Source organism: Corylus avellana, chromosome 8 (assembly GCF_965113065.1).
Source record: "Corylus avellana chromosome 8, dhCorAvel1.hap1.2, whole genome shotgun sequence".
Taxonomy (NCBI): domain Eukaryota; kingdom Viridiplantae; phylum Streptophyta; class Magnoliopsida; order Fagales; family Betulaceae; genus Corylus; species Corylus avellana.
In genome coordinates, this window is record NC_142497.1 from 6,745,799 (window position 1) to 6,763,099 (window position 17,301).

Here is a 17,301-nt window from a genome sequence, read left to right on the forward strand (position 1 = left end):
TTATTCCCAGATCTTCATCTTTCTCTCTAATTTGCATCCTATGCCTTTACTGACTTAAGCATCAAATGTGGTGTCATTGCTCCCCTCCCTTCTTCCCGTAGGGCTGCTCTAACGTTTGGTTGTCTTGTACGAATCCCGGATTGAGGGCTTGGCATAAATGGCATGGATGATTACTGGTTGATTTTCTACATCAACAAAAATAAAAATATTATAAATAAATCCAAATGTTTTAGGAGTAGTAGTCCCACTGCCACAAGTATAGGTTTGAATGTAAGTTCACAAACAAGTATAATTTTGTTCATGAAAATATTAGAATATAAAATGACAAAGTTTTATTAAATACTCATGTGTATCTCCATATGTTATTAAAAAATAGGACACATGTTCTTTTTATAGATTAGGTTGAAGGAAATTCCCTTAACCTAGTTTGGAGAAAAATTATGTCCAATATAAAATTATATTATCAAAAATATTTAAAAAATTAGGTTAATTTTTTTATTAAAAAAAAAAAATCAAGAGAGATTGGCAAACAGACAACAATTTGTTTATTGGAGAATTGTTCCAATTCAGTCTATACATTTGTCATGTGTTTCTTAAGAAAAACATGTAACTTTTTAATTAACATGTGATAAACACATAATGTTTTAATATAAGTACTATATGTTCAACAAGACATATGACAGTCTTTGGGCATCAAACGTTTTAGTAAAATAATTTCAGTATTTTTTTGGTGTATGACTGCAGTTGTAAAATTTGGTCAACAGCAATTTTTTTTTTTTTTTTTTTTTTAAAAAAAAAAAGGAAAAGAGTTATAATGGAACTAAAATCCAAAAATGAGTTCGCTTGTCAACAACAAACCCAAACAAAAGAAATAGTCACAAAACTGAAAACATAAATAAAAAAATGAGTCATTAAATGATTCCAAATAAACTATAAACGATCCAATCATCTATATCTTGGGCAAAAACCAAAAAGAAATTGCCGCATAAAGCCGAACAAGTACCAAAATAGAGGACACGGGCGTGGACATGACCATGGTGAGACCCTTCAACATTAGGGGATGCTTTATTTGTTATTTTACCTATTAATAGCCCTGCGCTTTTTTCTTCTTGGTCTTTTGCTCACTATATTTATGATATTAGTTTAACTCTTTATTCCTTTTAAAGTTGGAATGCTTTGAAAGTGCCTCAATATGAAAATTTTAAAGCACTGTTTTGCTCAATGAGCCGCTTCCAATCGTGTTTTTAGAAGCATTCCTACATGATCTCCAATTCTCTCTTCCATTCGGATCAGCAATGTGAAAGATTCTCCCCAGTAACATTTTTCCTTATTCATTTAAAAAAAAAAAAAAAAAAAAAAAAAACCCTTCAACATCAACTAAATCCTCAATGCAAGAGATGCGCGCGAACAACTGAATAAGGGTATAACTTTCGAGATACCCTTTAAGCTTACCCCAACCCTTGGTAGGTAACAACAATAGCAATCACCGGAGAGGTGGTTAAGGGAGAGACAACATTGTCAAAATAAAATCTAAAACAAAATCCAACAAAAAAACAAAGGAAAAAAACATAAAAGCAAAGCCATGGACAGAGAGAGGAGAAGCAAGAAGGTAAAGGCAAAGCCATTCCTTCCTCCCCATAAAAGCCACATACGGCGGTGAAAAATTTCACTGAGGAGACGGCTAGAATTAGGGTTTGGTGAGAGCTTTTATCTCTCAAAAAAATAGAGAGAGAGAAGAGGCTAAAAATTTAACAGTAAAATATTTTTGGTGCCTTTTCTTTTTCTCCAATAATAACGAAGACTATCATTTAGAGTAATGCTACATACCCATTTTTTATCTCGCTCACATATCACTAATCCATTCATATATCATTGGGCTAATGTGATAGTACTCATCAATTTTTGAATAAACCTTTATTAAAAGAATAAAAAATCAAAAGATTAATGGGTACGGCCACATTAGCTAAATAGTATGAAAGATGAGTATTTAATTACTCTATGATTTAATCACTTTAAACCTTTGAATTGCTACGCGTTTTGGGAGGACCCCACAAATTTAAAAAACTCTCAATTTAACTCCATGAACTTTCAATTTGATTCAATTAACCCCCTTCGTCAAATTCAACCGTTAACCCCTAACGAAAGTCCCTAAAAAGACCAAATTACCCTAGAATTTTCGTTTTAAAAAAGAAAGAAGGAAAAATGGGTCCTAAGGTGACCAACCATAGGTCACCTCACTACAAGCATTTGGCTCATTAGCATCCAAATTATTAGCGGAGACTACTAAAAGTCCCAGCTAATGGTAGTATATTAACGGCAACTCAAAAGTCACCGCTAATCTTAGACGCTAAAGAGAAAAAAAATTAATATTAGCGTCGACTTTTGTGTCGACACTAACAAGTCACTTGATGCAGGAGAAAATTCACAAAACTGTTATTTTAACTATGCATGTGTGTTTTAATCTTCATTTTTAATAAAGACTAGTTTTTTCCTTTTCCATTAGGATTATATTTTCCTTTTTTAATAAGGATTGAGTTTTTCATTTCCTATTAGGATCTGTTTTCCTTTACCTATTAGGATTTGTTTTCCTTTTCCAATTAGGTTTGCTTTTCCTTTTCCTTGTTAATTTAGGAGGTGCCTAGTCTGTATAAAGGCATCTAGTTTTTGTTATTTTTCAATTCAGTTTATATTATCAATTAAATTTAAGTCTTTAAAAGTTATTTCTCAGTTTGCTTATTTGGGGGCAATTATGAACTTTCTCTTCCCTATTTGTTATTTTTTATCTTCCTGAATTTCCTTTTCAATTCTTAGTTTCTGTTGCTATTATACACTGTCAGAACAATTTTAGTTCTGCCCGACGACACCGCTTGTAGTCTTTCGCAAGTTGGGTTGTAAAACTAGAAACTATTAGCAGTGACTCAACTGTCGCCGCTAATTAGGAGTCAATAGCGGAGACAATATGGGTCAATAGCAGTGCATATATAGCTATTGACCATTATCAATGGCGACATTTAAATGTCACCACTGATAATAGTCAATAGCCATATATGCACTGCTATTGACCCTTATTAACGATGACTTGTGAATGTTGCCGTTATTGACCCGTTATTATAATGACATATTATGAGAGATAGCTTTTTGGGAAGACGCTATTGACCTTACATATATAATAGAGAAAAATTATTTCTTTTATATTAATTATTAGTTAACTTATTTATTTTTCTATTTTCTATTCTTATTTTGTATAAAAAAATAAATATTTATTTATTTATTTTTCACAACTAGTTGGGAAGGCACATACAAGACACATGCTTAATTTCTGGTATTTGATAATAGTAGATATATCCTTATCTTTGATAATAATATTTGTTTATCGTAATGAAATATTTATTGAAAATTCAACCCCACCTATAAAATTATTTATAACATGAATCTTTGCATAATATAATTTAAAATTTTACTCAAGTTAACCGATAACATAATTACAAGAGAACTAATGATACTGTTTTGAACATACCATCACTAACATAAAAGGTAGAGGTGAGGATTCTCAAATCCAACGCCTAACTCAAAAATTAAATAATAAGAATAATAATAATAATAATAATAACTTTTAGACACCTAAAATATAAGAAACCAAGTCAATAAGTTGATTAACTCACCCCAAAAAAAAAAAAAAAAAAAAAAAAAAAATACACTACATTTTATCTATCTCACATATGTCAGAGCTGCTACAGGAAATATCTCTAAAAACACCATATAACGCCACCACCAACAGCCAAAAACCTGCAAGCACTACTTTTCCGGTTGAAAACAATTGATTATGAAATTAAAAAGGTAATCATAAAATTTGCAGCCCCAAAGCTAACGGATCCTATAAAATATTTTTCAGTAACAACTTCCTCTCCATATAATTAGAACAATACTTTGTAACCAATCGTGTTCATAAAACAATAAAATAGCCACATAATCAATTTACTAAAATGCATTCATTTAATAAATCTGAAAGTTCCATTTCATCCTCTTCTTATCGAGACTGTTTTATTTTCAAAAGGTAACCCATAATCAAGAGGCTAGAAACCACACTTAATTGGCTAAGTGACAGAAACCAATAATCTTTATTATCAGTGTTCACTCTTAAAGTTCTAAAACTAGTGAAGATTACAGTATTATATTTCTAAATGATGAGGAGCTGAAAGTACAAACTTCAATTGTAACAATGTGTAAATGCCGATTTTTCTTTCTTTCTTAATAATGATTTATTTCTCATAGGTATAAATGACAGTTAAGCTTAACACCATCACATAATACTATCAAACTGTTTGACCATAGTTTTCAAACTTATAAATATATACAAATTCTCTAGATCCACTTCATTAATAATAAAAACAAAGAATATGCCAAAAAAAAAAAAAAATGACACAAGGGGGCCAAAATCCATAGAGAACGTAATCTAACAAATAGAATTCACATTAAAACCATGATTTTCATATTAAATTACAGTTTTGGGGGACAAATGGAACAAAGAGGAAGATGAGCAATCATCTCCTTGTAGTCGCATTCATCTCTGTGTCAGCTGAACAATGTTATCCAGACAAGCACTTTCCCATGTGTTGAGGACTGCAAACAAAAGAATTGGCGCATTTACCAACTGATATGAAACAATTATAAACAATGCAAATGATAAGTAGACAAAAGAAAGTAACTCTGCAAGGTAAAAATGCTAAACCTCAAAAAACCAAGAACTCTTGGAACTCTGACTTTCCCTTGTACAATCCACAGATAAGTTGAAAGAGGTGTCTAAAAAATAAATTCTATGGACTTCGACAGACAATAACAAGACATATCAACCTACAAACACCATCAAAAGATATAATATACATTGAATTTCCCAACACAATAACGCTTGGCATGATTAAACCAAAAGTAAATTAACCAGCCTATGGGTGAGGATACAGCCGTCATCAAAAAGTAAATAAATAAAGGATACATTCCACCACTTCAGGATTTCCATCTGATATCACTACCTCTGAATGCCTCGGTGATGGTTGCAACTTGCAATAACTAAACCAGCTAATCCATAACGCGATCCAAGCGCAATAACTCTTTTATACCTGGAAAAATTAGGGGAAAATGCATATAAATTTGATAGAAATAATACAGATAAATTTTCTAAGGAAGTGCAAGCAACTGATAGAAAATGTACAGAGATTCAGCAGTCACCTATATAAATAACATTTGACACAAAACTCTATTCATTACAAACCTGAACATGTCTGTCTGTGATAAGCAAAAGTAAGCAAGTACATCTTCTGAAGGCCAATGACCTATGCAAGAAATGTTAAAACTACAAGAAAAAGACCAAAAAAATAAAGGCCAGGAGTATCGGTGGATATCTAACGACCAAAATCTTTGTTAGCGTATAAAACACCAAATCATGTGGTGTTAAACAAAAATCCAGGAAAATTTTCATGGTCAAAATTTGTACATTCCTAAGGTTCTGTTTGCCTTGATGGAATGTCATTCCTTGAGAAACTCTTATGCAACAATATTGTTGAGAGCGAAGTTTATAGTTTTATTTGTTTTACTTTCTTTTAATCCCAAATAAAGGAAGAGAAAAATAAGCACCTATCAGATCTCAACCCCCTGTCTAGCAAAATGCATGTTCGGAATTTAAGAGCTTGCAACATTGTAGCAATTGAAGGTTAATGTTGAGAGAGAGAGAGAGAGATAATTGGATAAGCAATATTTAGGTTAGGTCAAGGTCAGCCGCTGGTTGCAATTGAAGGCCATTTATTGCATGGTTTAGATAAAATAAAAAATAAAAAAATAAAAAAATAAAAAGAAAAAAATAAAAAAAGGAAGGGCAAATTGTGTTTACAAAAAGCATAAGAAATCAAAGTAAATTGGCCCTCTCAATGAGCCAATACCTTCTCATTGGCCAATTTTTTAACCGAAAGGCTCTCACAGAACCCTACTTCGCACAAGTTCAAGTATAACATAGCACCAAGCAGCAGGCCAAGTGGACAACCAAGGTTAAAAAAATTGCATGTTGGGCAAAAAAGACAAACTGAGTTCACAAAAAACGTAAGAAATTAAAGTATATTGGCCCTCTCACATGAGCCAATCCCTTCCCATTGGTCAAATTAAAAGGAAAAAAAAAAATCAACCAAAGGCTCTCACAACATAGAAAAATGAGCAAAACCTGGAAAAAGATATATAGAACAAAACCCAAAAAAGAAAAAGACAACAGGAAAGAAAACCCAACACAGTTCTACCACATTTATGCCTAAAATAGAAAACTAATCCAAGAAGCAGAATAGAGCACACAAGTACCTCTGAGCATGAGCATCGGGAATTGAGGAAGTGAGTGCAGAGATTTTTCAGGGGTATTATGGCCACTGGACGTTGCTGTACTTCACTAACTTGTGTTGGTTATGGTTTTTCCAGTGGGATCTGCTTCAAAATTCGGCAAACATGAGAAAGGGCAAAAATTTCAATTTGTACCCAAGTTAAGATAATGTTTGGGTAGTTTAACAATTAAAACAAAACATAACATAACAAAAAAACAAATATTAGAGTCTGCATGTCATTGGAGTTAAGAAGCAGAGAAAACAAAATGGAAACGCATTTGCACACAAACATGACCATCACCCCCAAAAGAAAAAGAAGGAAAAAAATTAATACAATCATGTGGATAACCTAACCTTTAATGTTAAAGAAACGGAAAACAGAAATGGAGAAAAACATGTTGGGGCTTACCGTGGGTGACTGCAGAAGAGCAGAGAAGAGCCGAATAGATAATGAGAATACAGCAATTGAACACTCTCTGTCTCACCCTCCTCTTTCCTGCCCTTTCTCCTCTCAAAACAAAATGGCTCATGTACTCCGAGTCTCCGACTGAAGAGGATGGACAATAACCCATCAATAGATTTTAGAAGAAAGAATTACAATCCAAGAGAAAAATATACCTTACAGTGGAGAGACTTTGTGATGAACAGCTGCTTCTCTCTTCAGGAATAGCAAAAGGATGGGAATTTATTTTTGGTTTTTATCCGAGTCTCGAGACCAAAGACACCAGATTTTTGGCCGAAAATCCAGGAGGTTGTTGATAGAGTTGGTAGATCATATCTTCGCATCTCTACGAAGAGTTGGTGAATTTCAGACAAAAGAAATCGAAGAAAACACGGAAGAAAATCTTGAGTTGGACAAGATTTGAAATCGAAGAAAAAACGGAGCAAATCTTGCTTCAGCAACATGCAAGACACTATTTCAGTGAAGGAAGTAGAAGCGAAACGACATAAAAGTCCCTCTGAAAAGCTGTCCACTGTGAAGCTAAGCAAGGGTAACATCGTCAATTAAACTGTGCAAATGAAAAGACCAAAAAAAAAACACAAAAAATTCCACTCTTTACAAGTTAGGAAGGACAAAACAGTAATTAACTTATTTGAAAGACCAAAAACACCCATATCAATTCTTGACTCTTAATGATGATTAAAAAGGGCAAAACCGTAAAATTAAATTGTCAAAGAAAAATTACCTTTGAGTAAAGATGTCCATAGACAGTAGACCTCAAAGAACATTTTCAGTTAACTCATTTTATACTAATTTTAAACCTAAATTTATCTCTTTCTCTCAGGGTTCTCCAAAGCCGAAACAAACAAAGCGACACCTCCCTCCTTCCCTCTCCCATTGTTTAATTTGTCAGTGCCTGTGAGTTCTTTCTTCGAATTGTCTGATATTATAATTTCATAGGAGATTTCCTTCATGATTTTATTGAATTGTGATTGATTTGTTTCTCCACAACTGCAATGCCACATTTTTCTGAAATTTATTTATCAGTTTCGTCCATTCGGTTATAATATCCAGGTTCTCGTTTCTGTTAAATTTTTTACGCAGCGCAGTTCAAGATTGTGATTAACTCTTCAATGACTCGCTAAATCACAGAGAAGCATCGCCAAAGAACAAATTAATCGCAGATTTGAATTCAGTATCTGTGAATCTGGTAATTCCAATTCCATTAACTTTCGAAGCTTTGTTCACATGAATGCGAAGAATGCCATATTTGCTTCGGAAGTTGCTTTTGTTTTTTTCCTTTTTTTCCCCAGAAAAACTAAGATTTGCTAATGATCATGAGAATTGATTCTCGATTTTCCGTTTATTAGGAAATCAAACGATGGCGCTAGGCTAGTAATCACGACGATTATAGGAGTCGTATTTGGATTTTTTTTTATAGGTGCTTCGATTCCGTCTGTGTCTCTAAATAAGGTATTTTGGGCTCCTCGTCATCGGTTTTTATTTTTCTTTGTTTTATTTTTTTGGGTGTAATAGTAAAACGACCATTGATTTTTTATTTTTATTTTTATTTTTATTTTTTTTTATGCTTAATGATCATTGCAGTTAATGGGGGCAAGAATTTGATCCTACTGCAACTTATTTTAGTCATAAATCTATTACTTTTCATCTAGTTTGAAAATTTTCTATTTTGCTTCTTATGAGGAAGAACATACATTTCAAAATTAAGACAAAAATATTTTTTTTAACTAAAAATCAGTAAATAATTTAAACATATTGATTTTTAGGGTCTTAAAAAGTAAGTGGTGTATAACATTTTACAATTAAAAGGAGATTAGTGTCCAATTCAAAGTAACCAAAAATGTATAATTTTATAAAAATTCAATAATTTTCTTTTTTTTTTTTGAAAAAAAAAAAAAAAAAAAAAAAAAAAAAAAAAACACGACATGATTGGCTATCTTGTTTTAGGGTTAGACTTGACATTATCTCCCAATCATTCGTACTCCAGTTTTGATAGTTTGCTTGTTTCTTTGCAACTTTTGAACGTTGTCGTTTAGTCTCCATCTTTTCCCTTCTAAAATCGAAATGCGCCATTCCATATACAGGCAATCTAGCTCTTTGGGTGAGACGAGAGGTGAGAAATTAAGAGAGAGAGAGAAAGATGGACTATAGCCTAGCCGCGCTGAAGCTGTTGTGCGCTCAGCTGAAGGACGCGACGGAAACGACGTCGCAAAACGCCATGACTCTTGGTGGCATCCTCTTCCAACGCGCTTGGTTACAGGTTCTTTCTCTCTCTCTTGGCGGCATCCTCTTCCAATGCGCTTGGAAGAGGATGCTTGGTGGCATCCTCTTCCATTTGATTATCCGATTCTTTATTCTGAATCAATTTCTGTATCTCAGGGCGTTCTGATATCGGCCCCCGACAAAAACGACGACATAGAAGCACCATTGCTTCTAGATGACGGCACTGGCGTCGTCAAGCTCTCCCTCTCCTCCGCTGACTTCCGTCTGCGCCCTTGGAAGATCGGTACCAAAATTTTCACTCTGGCAGCGTATTATTGCATTTCGGAAAAATAGCTACGAAATTTCATCGTTTTTCTCACTCTCTCTATGTTTCTTTGTATTACAGGGATGTATGTGATGGTTATTGGAGGATACAGTGTAGGTGTAGTTGAGCCCCCAATAATCAAGGTACAAAGTTGTTTGCTCATTATTGGATGAAAACAATTGTAGAATAGTGAAAGAGCAAAATGTTGAACAGAATTTTCACTATGGCAAATATTTGGGCATTGTGTATTTGATATTAGGTTCACAAGATTGTAGATCTTTCAGAGATCCCGAATCGAGAGGCGATGTGGTATCTTGAAGTTATGGAGGCATACAAACTATTCTACGGCCCCCTAATTGAAGAACTTATGTGATTCTGTCAGACCAATCTCTCAGAGAGAGAGCAAGACTTTCAACCAAGATTGATGCTTTTCGGCAAATCACTAAGAAGTCATCATAAATGAGGATTGTGAAACATTTGGGATATTTCACTTCATTTATAATTTGACATGTAGAATTCTCTTAACTCTCAAAGGCCAAAGTTTTGTCAGTTTTCAAGAGTTCCAATACAAATTTATAGTCTCTATTACAATGAAACGGCAAACATGAGAGACTTAATTCTCACTCATTTCCTTTTTACAATGTTCTGATGTTCAGTGGTCTGCCAACAAGAAAGTGCCAAAAGTGCAGAGTCGATTCAAGGCACAAAATGATATTTGCTTTTCAAGCATTCCATCCCCAGAAACTAGTGTATTGTATTAAGCAGCCAAATGTTTTGGATAACATGCATCCAAATAGCTTAAAAGATTCGCATGACTTCTACCTGCAAAACTAACAATGTAAAAGTGAGGTCAGGGGCATCAGCCGATCATCATTTTCATGTACGAGGCACAAATTCGCTCTTATAAACTTGTCCTGACAACTAAATTTTAATGTTCCTAGTAGAATCCAGAAAAAAAAAAATAAAATAAAATAAAAAATGTATTCCTCCTTGCAATATTCTTTACAGGAATTTTCTCTACTTTAATTGCACGGGGCTATACATCTCAAAAGTAGGACGCAAATGGTGATGTGACAAATTTCATTCCTTGAAGGACTATGTAACATTAAATCTGTAATCAAGGATTAGCACTCATGATGATGTATTCATTAAATATGTATAAAAAAAAGTTTTATTGATGTCATATTGACAAATGAAATGGGCAGAGGCATGGCAATGTGTTGGTATCCAGTCATGCCAATAGACGTATCAGAAAATACAGAGCAGCAAGCACATGATCAAGGCTCTAAACTTGCAGAGCTGTTTTCAGATTAGTTTCTTGGATTTTACAGCAAGGAGGCCTTGAGGCAATGAGATATAGAGCCTAAAGTTTAAGCCCTACTCGTTCGGAACCAAAAGAGATAGAATGAATCAATGAATCTTCTAATTCAAATGGTTTTGTTTGACAATTTTTAAGATGGTGTTTTTTGTTTTTTAGTTATGAACTTATGATGTGATGTAAAAGTAAAAGTACTTTTGAGTGTTTTGTATTTTGAGTCAATTGTTAGTATATATATATTTTGCAAAAAAGCAAAAAATTACCCTAAAATACGAATCTTTTTCATTGCATTGAGAACTGCGAGTTCTATGTTAACTAACTATATAAGCCAAAAGTCAATAAACAACATAGTCGCTTGGGCACCAAGTCCCTCTCATTCTACTTAACCCTAACAGACTTAAGATCCTTTTTTATTAATAAAAATGACATACTTTTAAGAAAAGCACACTAAACTTAGCCAATTACAAGAAAATAAAACAGTAGAAGTAAAATCCAATAAGCTGATCAAAATGTAGAATAAAGAAAAGTCCTAAAATAATACCAACTAAATTTTGATAAAAACCTAAAAGAAGCTTTAATTCGAAACTAGCTCTAGCAAATCAACCCATTGATCTCTCCCCTTCCTCCCCATTTAAGTTTCTTTTCCATTTTAATTGCATGACCAAATGACATAGCATTACTCAAAACTAGGGTATCCATCAGATAGAAAATGAGCTTCATGTGCCCACGGCCACGGGTGCCATGGCACCTTTGTCTTTGTGTTTATTGGATTTTCCACTTCACATTAAAATTACATAAAGCTGACATGTAATAATCAAACAAGATAATTATTCAAGTAAAAACTTTGTTAAAGCTCTACGATTTGTGGAAAAAAAAAAAAAAATTGGTATTCAAAGAAATACAAGCCGTTTGTTTCACTTGAAGCATTGCAACAAATAAGATCAAGTAGAAAGAGAGAAAAACAGCTTACTCAGAATATTTACGACAGCAATCAAGCAATCTATTCACATTGACATTATCTTCGTTAAGCTCACTTGCCATGTTAGTCACTTCAGCAAAGTCGTTTGAAGCAGTCCATTGGGTTAAAATACAGATCATCCTTCTAAGCTGTCACAAAGGTTAAGGGAAACATAATATTGAAAGACAAGGCAATTTCAGTAAGTATAAGCCAAGGCAGTTGATAGAAGAAACCATATGAGCCTAACCAAGGTACTGAAAGTTCCTAGATCCAAATATGTCATTGTCCCTGCAAGGATACAGCTGTACTTATAGCATTTGATTTTGTGCAATAAGTGGTCAAGCCCTCCTTATGCCCTTTGCTGGAGTCATCTAGTTCGTGGTCGAGAAGATCATCTTCAATCAGATCAGATTTGCTTACAAGAACTGAAACATACTGAGAGAGACTTGATTGACCCATCTCATTTTCCTGAACATGAAATAGCAACCTTGCAATGATGCTCCAGAGTGCACTGCGGGCTTCTACATCATCTGAAGCAAAAGGAAATATTTCAAGCAGCCCCCGTAAGAAAGGCAAATCTGGATGGATCTAAAAAGTCGCTTTTAATTCTAATAGAAGATAGAAAAATAAAAAAATAAAGTATGCAAAGATGATGGCATTAGGAAAAAAATTGCAGATAAGAAACATCAATAATTTACCCTGTGAGATCTCTGGAGCTAAATCAAATACATCAGAAATAATATTTGCAATCAGTACTACAGTAGTAACACAAGAGCTGGCAACCTGCAGAAGAGATATCAATCAACTTGAAGAGCCCATTACAAAGTATTCACAGGTTCTACTGAAGCATAGTTTTCTTATGACGAGGATCTTTTCGAGATTTTAAAATTGAAGGCTAATAGTTAGTCACTTCAATTTATACAATATTTACAGTATCCAATAAATTTCTTTAGTAGTAAGAGCAGACAACTCCAAAGTTCAAAAGATATAGAACAGTCAAGAATCAAACATTCAGCAAACTACCAATTATCAAAACATTATCTGGAAAGGGTGAAATAAAACAGCACTACCAAAAATTACACTTATCCTATATCTATATAATATACCAGTATTTTACGATTTTCAGCAAGCTAAAATGTACCTCAACTTTGTCAGGGAGTTTGACCATGTCACAAGCCAGTCTAAAAAATTCATTATTTGAACAGATTTCTTGAGAATAACCATCAATAGCAGAAAAGGCTTCAATGAGCGAAGGACTACATCAGGAATTGGGTACCTGAAATTGTATGAAAATGAAGAACAAATGCAGGAAAGAAATTACTATCCAAAAATACAAACATTATAATACTTGCAACTAGTCATTAGTGTGTTTGGGACGAGGGGACTGCATATGCCCAGGCACTACTCAGGTGCTTAAAAATCTCCAAACACCTCATTAGCCAAAAGAAAAAGAAAAAAGAAAGAAAAAAATCGCTGTAATTTATCTCAATAAAAGCATCAGGAGGCAATATAAACCCCACATGCCCATAAATTGCAAAGTTGAGTAATTAACAATTTTCTTGGGTTATAAAAATTGTGTAATATAGATTAGTAACTCCTTGAAAAAAGCTAAATTATATTTGTAAATAATCATAAAACCATATATTATACAAAGACTAAAGCATTAAATATCCGATGTCCACCTACCAGCCACTATAAGAGACTTTACCCTTTTAATTGGATTTTTAAACAAAAATTGCTAAACAAGTACATTTGAAAATTCAGAAATTCAAAACAATAACACATCATATATACTGTGCTTCAGTTACCGAATATAGATTATGTAACATAGTTTTAGGCCATTGATTGTTGGGCACGTGCCAGAAATTCAATGGCCAGCCAACCTTTCAAACATGGGCCCCAGTGATGCATATTGACTAGTCCAGCCCCCATGGCACATTTAAACTATTCACAACAATGGCCAACTCAGCCAGATCACTTGACTCTCTTTATAGAAATGTAAATAGCAAATTGAACAAAGACACCAAATCTTACTAACAGCAGTTCATATAGGAGCCATTATTTAGTCATGGATCTATAGGTCCCTAGTTATATTCCTTAACAGCAATGAAACACAGGAACACTAAACAATGGCAAGGAAAACTAGCAAGATACGGTTTGCTTGCTTAGACTCATTAGTTACCGGCAGAGAGCTATACTTGAATCATGTGGACTAAATGTATTGCTGGTATTTGGTGAATAAGATTCATGTAGGACATGGCTATTATTTTGTTCTACTAGACTATAAGGTGCTTAATTGCTAAAAGATAGCAAATTACAATAGTAGCAATACTTAAAAGAAATTGCAAATACAATGAGATAATTGCTTGACTAAACCATTGCAAGCTACAAATATATCAGTTGTCATTAAAAATAAAATAAAAAAGGGAACCTTGATCTATCAAATATACATTGTCACCCATTTGAATACAAAGTGAAGTTGTACCTTTCAGGTATTCTTTCACTCATTAATTTGCTCATCTCAACTCTCAAGAGATTAACAATAAACTTGGTAATCCCAGCTTCATCAAAGGTGGAAGAAGAACATGCACAACTTTCGGCTGACTTTCAATGACGGCTAACAATAGTCCAATACTCTGTTCCAAAAAGAAAACTTCTTCAGCCAGTGGAAATTAATTTAAAATTCCAGTTGAATTTTTTTTTTTTTTTGAGAAGGAAAATTTATTAGAAGCACAAGGGGGTACAACTCAAATACACATGAAGTATATAAGAGCGAACGCCCATAAGATCGGGAACAGAGGGGAAGAGAACAAATATCTACAAAGCTAAAGGCCTAAAAAAAAAGCATTAACAAAGATCCACTCAATGCGAGGTTTCAGGAAACAAAGCTGTATATCCAAGCTCGTCTTCTCACATTCCTTTCTTTCTAGATGCACCACATTAAACAGGAAAGGATTACATTCCAAATAACATTAAGATCCTTTTGACTAAACCTTCTTTTCCAACACACCAAGTGCTCCACCACCTGTCTTGGCTCCAAACATCCTAAAGACCAAGTTCCACAAGTCTCGCAATATCACAACGAAGAATTCCTGTTGAATTATTTCTAACTCCTTGAAAAAGCGTGGACTTACCATTGTATGTATTAGCAATATTTAGTCCCTAAATCATCAAACCAAAGCAATGAGAAGGGAGTTATTGATGATTATATGAGGCCCTCAAATATAGAGTTCTGATCAACCTAAAAATTAAGTTTAGAAAGCTAGCTTTTATAACAATCCTAGAGAAGGCTTTTGTATTTCTTTTTTTTTTTTTTATAAGTCGGCTTTCATATGTAACATGGCTGAATTTAAATGGTATTTAAAATTCCTTGTGATTTGCAAGTAACAATGTTTTAATCATATCTAATGGGACATGATATGGACTGAAATGCATATATTTCAACAATTATTTAAATTAATTAACTTTAAAAAAGACACAAGCGTTCAAAAAAGTAAAATTTTTTAACAATATAGGAACATATGATAAATGCTGACTGTTTGTATACTCATATATGCAATTTATTCAGCAATAACCAAAAATAATCACAAAACCAAAACCAAACACCATTATGCCATTTATTCGTGTAAAAAAGCTCTAAATACTTGTGTTCAGTTTAAATGAAACAAAAACTGGTGAACAGGGGAAAAATTAAAGAGTAAATAAAAATAGTACACAACATTTCAAGCCAAGAACTCTACAACTAAAGTGAAACATCAATTATGTAACTTTTTCCAGTTATATAAAAAATGCTTTTAACATTTTAAAAAAGGAAAAATTTAACCATTTAAAAAATATTATATTTGGGATTTTCCAACATTCTTAAAGTTTCTTTGATTGTGATAGAAGCATAGTTGAGATGAGCTGTGTTCAGTATCAAAGTTTCTTTTGTCAAGAATCCTCTTAACCAGCCAACCCTCCTACCAAGTTGCTGATTCAAACCTACATTATATAACCTCTGTTAACAAAAGAAAAATACTATAACATCTGATTAAAAAGACAAATAATTCAAATGACAATTATAACCAAAATCTTCCTACAACTATAGTGTTTCTTCCTTCCATTATTAATTCAACCAATCAGCCCTCTTAAGAAGTATCAAGCTTGACCTCCTACAATGAATATGTGGAGAGAATCTTTAAACTCATAGTCAGTGATACCCTTATTGGTGCAATCACTTGGTTTTTTGCTTTCTCTGACACTGCTGTTTGAAATATACTTCCTAAGAAATACCACCACAAGCACCCAAAAATAAGAGCTGATCGGGAAAATAGAAGGCATTTCCTTAGTTGAAAAATTTTCAACATAGGCACCCACACACACATTTACCAGAATGTCTCAAAGAAAATAAACCATAGACAATATTTTCTACCTTTTCAATAAGCTGTAGATTTAAGGTATTTTCCACAATCCATAAAATCTGGCATAGAATATGTTCAGACTGCAATGCTTCAGCCCATGTAATACATTCACCACTTTGAAAACCCAAAGTTAACAGCCTGTATCAGGAAATATATAGATATAAGAAAAGCATACAGCATCTGTTTGAGTCTGTCTCAAAACTACTAATGTTAGCGACACAAAACTATAAATGACACAACTGATGCAACATGCAAGAAGAGACTCGGACAGTGCCGCTTTGCTATTACAAAATAATGAGTATTCTACTTTAATAGATAAAAAGAGATATGTGTATTCTTTCAAAAAGGGGGAAAAAGTGAGAACTGTCATTTCATTATGTATGGTTATTGTTCGCAAAATGGACAGAAAGCAGAAACAAAGGTTGATTTGAAAGTTTCTTGCCAGAAGAAACAAAGAATACCAAGAAAAATAAAATTAAGAGCACAATAATCCTGGATATGCATAATGAGACTTATGCATGTAGGCTACAAGTTACTACTTAATATGTTAGAAAGAAGGAAACACTGGCAGCAAGTATAATAATAAAACCAAAATCTGAAAAGTTCTCTCAAATGATTGAGAATAGGAATTATGAGCGCAAACCTATGTATTACCGACAAGCTTCACATAGACATTGAGCGTCATCTAGAAATAATTGTTCTACAATTATCTCAGCCAATCCATTTATAGAGACTATACGTTTCAACGGAACTTCATGGCAGGCAAGGTTTCCAATAATTCCGAGGCTAATCTCCTGGAGCAAGAAAATCAATCAGATCCACAGGAAACAAGTCTCTGAAACCTCCAAGTTAATGGTTTTTCCATTTACAGAAAACAAGTTAAGAGAGAAGGAATGAACATAAGTTCATCAGGCAAAAATAATTTTGCAACAAAGTTGAAATGTGGTTTACCTTAACACACACAGATTGGGAAACTAAAAGGTTTGCTAAAAGTACTTCAGGTACGAGGTTTTGTATGTGCACAAATGTGTTACTTAGATTGTAGTACGAAAGATTTCATAATCAGATCTCTAGCAATAACAAGACAAATCATAGTTCAAAACCTAGTTCAAGGAAAATTAATAATTTTTGGGGTGCTTGCAAAAGAGAAAGGTGGTTGGAGGTGGAAACCTAAAACAATATGATTAATCACATCTTCTAATAAAGTGGTAATGACCGCTATCTTCATCTCATGATCACAGGCATACTCAAGACTTTAGAGGGGATACCAGGATTGGAGCTA

At 33.5% G+C, this 17,301-nt stretch overlaps 2 protein-coding genes, 1 long non-coding RNA gene and 1 other non-coding gene across 6 annotated transcripts in view; 1 reads left to right on the forward strand and 3 right to left on the reverse strand.

Moving 5' to 3' along the window:
- LOC132163355 (uncharacterized) overlaps window positions 1-17,301 on the reverse strand; it is a 56,513-nt gene that overhangs the window by 37,707 nt on the left and 1,505 nt on the right. The window lies entirely within an intron of this gene.
- LOC148584051 (uncharacterized) lies at window positions 4,437-7,271 on the reverse strand. 2 transcript variants are annotated; one of them, XR_015913027.1, is made up of 5 exons: window positions 6,972-7,271; window positions 6,763-6,900; window positions 6,337-6,456; window positions 5,028-5,114; window positions 4,437-4,620 (listed from the first exon to the last, which is right to left on the reverse strand). It is a non-coding gene; the product is annotated as an uncharacterized LOC148584051 (long non-coding RNA). The 2 variants fall into 2 exon arrangements; XR_015913026.1 differs by having other exon boundaries at window positions 4,730-5,114.
- Window positions 7,615-9,966, forward strand: LOC132164373 (uncharacterized). Of its 2 annotated transcripts, none has more exons than XM_059574877.2 (6): window positions 7,615-7,713; window positions 7,905-8,005; window positions 8,901-9,076; window positions 9,196-9,322; window positions 9,425-9,486; window positions 9,603-9,966. In XM_059574877.2, exons 3-6 carry the CDS (start codon window positions 8,957-8,959, stop codon window positions 9,714-9,716), a joined length of 423 nt encoding a protein of 140 aa, XP_059430860.2. In that variant the 5' UTR covers window positions 7,615-7,713; window positions 7,905-8,005; window positions 8,901-8,956; the 3' UTR covers window positions 9,717-9,966. The 2 variants fall into 2 exon arrangements, with proteins under 2 accessions (XP_059430860.2, XP_088375450.1); XM_088519324.1 differs by having other exon boundaries at window positions 7,624-7,703.
- Window positions 10,082-17,112, reverse strand: LOC132162830 (uncharacterized). The gene is made up of 9 exons (XR_015912975.1): window positions 17,068-17,112; window positions 16,674-16,813; window positions 16,031-16,157; window positions 14,105-14,255; window positions 12,761-12,895; window positions 12,318-12,402; window positions 11,920-12,149; window positions 11,632-11,768; window positions 10,082-10,173 (listed from the first exon to the last, which is right to left on the reverse strand). It is a non-coding gene; the product is annotated as an uncharacterized LOC132162830 (transcript).